Source organism: Momordica charantia, assembly GCF_013281855.1.
Source record: "Momordica charantia cultivar OHB3-1 chromosome 9 unlocalized genomic scaffold, Mcharantia_2.0 BLBB01000009.1, whole genome shotgun sequence".
Taxonomy (NCBI): Eukaryota; Viridiplantae; Streptophyta; class Magnoliopsida; order Cucurbitales; family Cucurbitaceae; genus Momordica; species Momordica charantia.
This window is the reverse complement of record NW_028275167.1, coordinates 14427148-14432722: the sequence shown is the minus strand read 5'-3', so window position 1 is coordinate 14432722 and position 5575 is coordinate 14427148. Positions and strand designations below refer to the sequence as shown.

At 35.9% G+C, this 5575-nt stretch overlaps 1 protein-coding gene across 1 annotated transcript; it reads right to left on the bottom strand.

Annotated features, from left to right (window-relative positions):
• Window positions 1-1704: 1704 nt before the first annotated feature.
• Window positions 1705-5167, bottom strand: LOC111025489 (elongation factor 1-gamma). Its single transcript, XM_022303356.2, has 8 exons — window positions 5012-5167; window positions 4812-4858; window positions 4419-4568; window positions 4273-4333; window positions 4134-4186; window positions 3884-3985; window positions 3128-3641; window positions 1705-2285 (listed from the first exon to the last, which is right to left on the bottom strand). The coding sequence occupies exons 2-8, from the start codon at window positions 4818-4820 to the stop codon at window positions 1906-1908; spliced, it is 1269 nt and encodes a 422-aa protein (XP_022159048.1). The 5' UTR covers window positions 4821-4858; window positions 5012-5167; the 3' UTR covers window positions 1705-1905.
• Window positions 5168-5575: the final 408 nt, after the last annotated feature.

Sequence of the window (5575 nt, the reverse complement as noted above, 5' to 3'; positions counted from 1 at the left end):
CAAGTGCATGACAGATGTTGAAACTAGGTATCCCGTTATAGAGAAATTTGCCCTGACATTGGTGACGTCGGCAAGGCAATGGGACCATACTTTCAAGCCCATTCAATAACCGTGTTGACAAAATTTCCCATGATGCAGGTCTTCCAAAACTTCGAAACTTCAGGTTGATTGATGAATTACGCAATAGAGTTAATCGAATATGACATCTAGTTCAAGACCAAACGGTCTTACAAGGGCAACCTGTCGTGGATTTTGTGGCCGAACTAACTCCACGCACATCGGGGGAAGGGTCAAGACAACATTGGAATCTTTATGTCAACAGGCCATCAAACAAGAGACGATGCGAAGCTGGGATCTTACTATGGTCTGCAAATGGAGCAGTTTCGATTATGTGATCCAGTTCAACTTCTGAACCTCGCACAATGAGGCTGAGTACGAAGACCTCCTCGTTGGCCCAAGAATGGTGCGAGAAAAGACTCTGTTGCCAAATTTTTTAGAGGTAATGAAAGAAAGTACGAGATAACTTATAATTCATAGAAAATATGGACAGGAACTCCTTGGATGAGTGCTTGACACTTTCCTCCATTGGAGCTTGATTACTTGAATTGATTGGAGGGGGTAGAGAACAACTCTATTTATAGGTGCTAGGAAGGACTCTAGCTAGTTAGATAAATCTTTCATATTCTTAAAAGTCATTCATAAACTCAAAAGATTTATTGAAATACAATTTACATTAAAACTTATCTTTGAAATTACAAATTAACTAACTCCCAACAAAAGATAGATAAGTAAGAGAAGAAATGATGAAAGAAGGGGAAGAGATGAGAAATAGAGAAAGGAGGGAAAAAAACAAGAAAATGAGAGGGAGAAACCAGAGTAAGAGGAGAGAGAAAAAATCAAATCAACAATAGTCGAGGGCAAACCCATCTAATTTCAAGGAACCCGTGGCAAAATTAATGCCTGCATCACTTTTTTTTTAATAAATTAATTAAAGTCGGTCCACTCGATCAAAAATTATGTTTTCAACCAAACCGATTAACCAATGAATCAGTTTTGTATTTTACAAAATCAATTTCGACTGAACCAATCATCTAACTGATCGAGCCTATCATTAAACCAACCAACCAACCAATGTCGGTTCAATCGTATTGATTTTTCAAATTCTTTTTGTTCGCCCCTACAAATGGCAATCTATTTTTCCTTCAACACATGTATGCATGAGTAAGCGACCATTAGGCGTTTCGTCATCCGCCATGTCAATTACTATATTATCAAATACATGCAACCAGTAATTCAAAAACCTTTCCGTGTGTATTTTTCCAACTATTTTGTAGGTTTGTTGTATTGTTCACCTTATTTAGAATAATGATTCTCTTGTTTAAATTAGGTAAGATTCTAAAAATATTTAAATTAGCCTATAATAATGGTGGGAAAAATATTGGTAAGATTCTCCTGGAGAAATAATATATTAATTTTAAAATCATTTTAAGGAGGATAATTTCGTACTTAAAAAAGTGATAGAGATCTCCCTGTTTTAACCATGGCTATTATTGAAAATTGAAAGTTGTCTTAACCCTTTTTTAAAATGGCCTATTTTCAACGACTATATCTATAGTTACTCCTTAAATTAAATAGGTACATTTTCCACTGAGGGAGTGAGGTTCTGAAGGGGAAAACAAGAGCTTTATTTTCTTGACCCAAAAATGAGAGAGCTTTAAAACACCACCTTTTACTTACTGTTTTCTTGCTTGTTTTTTTTCCTTTTGATGGGGGCATAGCTGTCTAATCACACTTGACAAAATAAAGGATCAGTGATTAAGTTTGCTTGAACTTCTAAAATTGCTTGAACTCTTCGACTAAAAACTAAACTACTAAAAGAAACACCCGTTAAGATAATGGCTTCTATCACTTAAAGCATTTGGCATCCAACAAAGCCTCTCCTTCAAAAGGCTCCTGATCTTCAATCATCTGGTTGACCCGTTCCTTCTGCAACTCGTCCAATATATCGACCTTTCTCCATTCGTAAAGTTCCATGTCATAGCACTCATCCACAACGAATTTCGGGATCTCTTGTCCGCGGAAAAGCCACAACCCCTTCACTTTAAATGGAGGCTCTGACCCGATCACTAACATCTTCCCGAAAGCATACTTACGAGCGAGATCCATTCGTTGGAGAAAGCCACCAACCTTGTTCAAAGTCACAAAGGAAACAGTATTCTCGTCGTTGTACTTGTAATCACAGAACCAAAGAGAATACCCTTCTGGATCGTACATGTCCCAGAATCCTGCAACAAATTAAGGAGAATGGTAGTTAAACTAAATGCAACGATGGAAAGGATTACCCAAATCAAGCTACGCATTAAATTATCAAGAACATCAGCAGAGTAGTTATTTGTCTAGAAAGTTAAATCGTAGGTTGTGAAATCATTTGTTGGATACATCATTATCAAGTTTGAATAAATAAATGCACTCTAAAGATCATATATAACGGTTGACTTACAAGTTTAGTCCCTGAAATTATAGATTTGTATCTAGTAGGTTGCTAAACTTTAAAAAGTGTCAAATAAGCACCTAAACTCTCAATTTAGTGCATAATAACTCTCCATACTTTAAAAGTGTCTAATGGGTCCTTGAACTTTCAATTTTCAATTTTGTATCTAATAGGTCCATAGTTGAAAATGTGAAATAAGTGAAAGGACTATTAAATTTTGGAGACCTAATAGACAATTTTTAAAAGTTAAGGGGCCTATTTGATGCTTTTTAAAGATAAGATATTTATTAAACACATACCTAGTTCAAGGACTAAACTTGTAATTTAACCTAAATAAAATGATTATTTATTCTCAAACAAAAATAGGGTGCCTTTTTTTAAATAAAATTTCCAAGCTTTCATACCATTTGAACCATTATACTCAACAAATAACAATAAGGTTCCCTCTATCCATATGCATTAACAAAAGGGAGGAAGGAAATTTTGAGACACAATCCATATAACATGAGCCGCTTGAGAATGCATTAGATATAATGATCATTAGCTGGCTGACTACTATCAAACGTTGGAGCAATAATTCTCCAAAATAATTCAAGGATTGAATGGGAAAAAAAATCACCCAAAAATGTTTCGTACCTTTAATTGCAACCTCCCGAAAGTTGGTTTTGGTGTTCGAGTATAACCGCTTCCACTCATCCAGGATCATCTTACTGGGAGGCAGCAGATCAAGAGGATTTTTGGGTTTTGGCTTTGGTGCCTCATCCTCTCCCTCACCAGCTGCAGCCTTGGGCTTCTCCTTTTCAGCCTCGTTTTTGGGTTCTTTCTTTACCTCATCCTTGTGTTTTTGCTTAGCAGAGTCATCAGGTTTCTTTGCAGATTGAACGGGTGGAGCCAACTCGGCCTGCTTCACCTCACCCAGAATCTTTTTGAAGTTTGGTTGATTGACCAAGGTCCAGAAGTATCTCTCAACATGTGGGAACTCTGAGGTAAAGCTCTTAGTCAAGAGCTTAGTAAAACCCAAATACAGGTTGCAAGTCATGATGATGTCAGCCAGTGTTACAGAATGACCAACCAGGTATGTGTTTGAAGCAAGGTTTGTATTCAAAGCTCCCAAAGCTCTTTTCAATGCTGAAATAGCAGCTTCCTCGACCTTAACAAAGAAAAACACACGAAACCAAGCCAAATGAGATGGGTACCAATCAAGTGAACACTAAATTACAATAAGAAACTATGGATATGTACGTATTAACAATCATAGAATCTAGAACTTGATCAAATTGCAATGAAATGGTCGGAATAATATGAATAGAAGAATTTCTAGTGTGATAACAAGATGAAAACTGTATCAGAGAGATTAAAAAGACCACAAATTTGTCACAAAAGCTTACTCACAGGAGGAAGATAAGCAGCTCTCCCAATTCTAGGTCTAAACCAAGCCAAAATATTAGAATCTATCTCCAAAGATGCAAAATCGATCCATTGTTCAATACGCCCCTGAAATATAATCAGGAAAGAATGAAAATCATAGTTAATAAGCGTAATTTCCACAGGTCATAGTATGAAGGAGGTCTACATGGAAAAAGAACAAAAATGCTATAAACAGAAACAACACCACCAATGGCAAAAGCAAAATGCATCTTACATAATCTATCAGGGATGAACCATACAGAGGACTATCAGCTTTCAAGCGCGTAACTGCATCATCAAATATGTAAACAAGTAAATTTTAATACAACCACTTAACTAACCCCAAGGTTTAGCAAATGGTTCACATCATTTACCGTAACGGGCTATAGCATTACTCTCGAATATGGGGCCATCTGGAGTTTCTAAAACTGGAACCTAAAGTAAGAGAGAAATCCTCTTAGAATGTTAATATGTCTCCAACAAGTAAAACAATAATTTTTAGTAAGACTTAGAAAGCAACCTTCCCAATAGGGTTCATCTTGATAAATTCTGGAGTTTTGTTTGAGACGCCCATCTCAAAGTTTGGGGTTAGTTCAACTTGAACTCCATTGTACTCCGCAGCAATGAGAGCCTTGAAAGCATTTTTATTTGTCTTTCCTGCGTGCAAGACCTGCAAGATAAATTACACTCCGGAATTAGAGCTATCAAATAGTTGCAGATCAATTTTCCAAGTAATTAAAATTGGCCCATCGAAGGGTGAATCAGACCCAAAACATACATAATTAACAACAATCAAGACAAATTTCGTTTACTGCAATTCATTGAATTTTTTAACTCCAAAAGTTCAAACACAGAGCCAATTTCTCACAGCTCATAGAAAATTAAAAAGTGAATACAAGTATCGATCACCCACCAGTGCCATGGCTGAATGGATAAATGCTCTACACTCTAGCTTCAGATCTGGAGACAGAATGAAGAGTTCATCCGTGAGTAAACAGTAAACTGAAAAATTACAAGGAAGTAGTTTCCGCGATGGCAAACAACAAACTGAAAACTTGTTCATTAACAGAACGAGAGAACACAGAAATTGAAGATTGAATTGGAGAAGTAGACCTGCGCAATCGGAGGACAGAAACAATGACGGCGGCGAGTTCAGTGCGAGAAGGATGCAGTTGGAGAGTGGAGTAGGGTTTTGGGAAATCGACCTTTTAAAAGTTTATGGTTTTAAAACGATGAAATTGCACCAAACGACTTTAATTGGAAGGGATCAATGCAATATAATCGCATTTTGGAAAATTTGTTATTTTAACGTTTTTCTGTGTCATCGTTATGAACTTTTTTTTTTATCTTTTATTGTACCCAATATAATTTCCATTTTTTTGGGTTACTTTTACTCTTTATCTACGTTTCATCTTCACTAGTCTTTCTCTTTTAATCAAAATTTTCAATTGATTTATTTTCTGTAATTTTTTGTTTTAATTTTATTTCTGTTTTTTCTTTTGTTGAGTTGTATTATTTTATTCCATTTTTATTTATTTGGGACTCGATTTCTCTCTCCATTCACAAATCTATTTTTCCTCTCCTCTCCTTCTCCTTCTCCTCTCTTTTTTCTCTCTCAAAAAACTCCATGGAATTAAAATTCTGTTAGTTCATTAATAGAATACTGACAAAGCGATG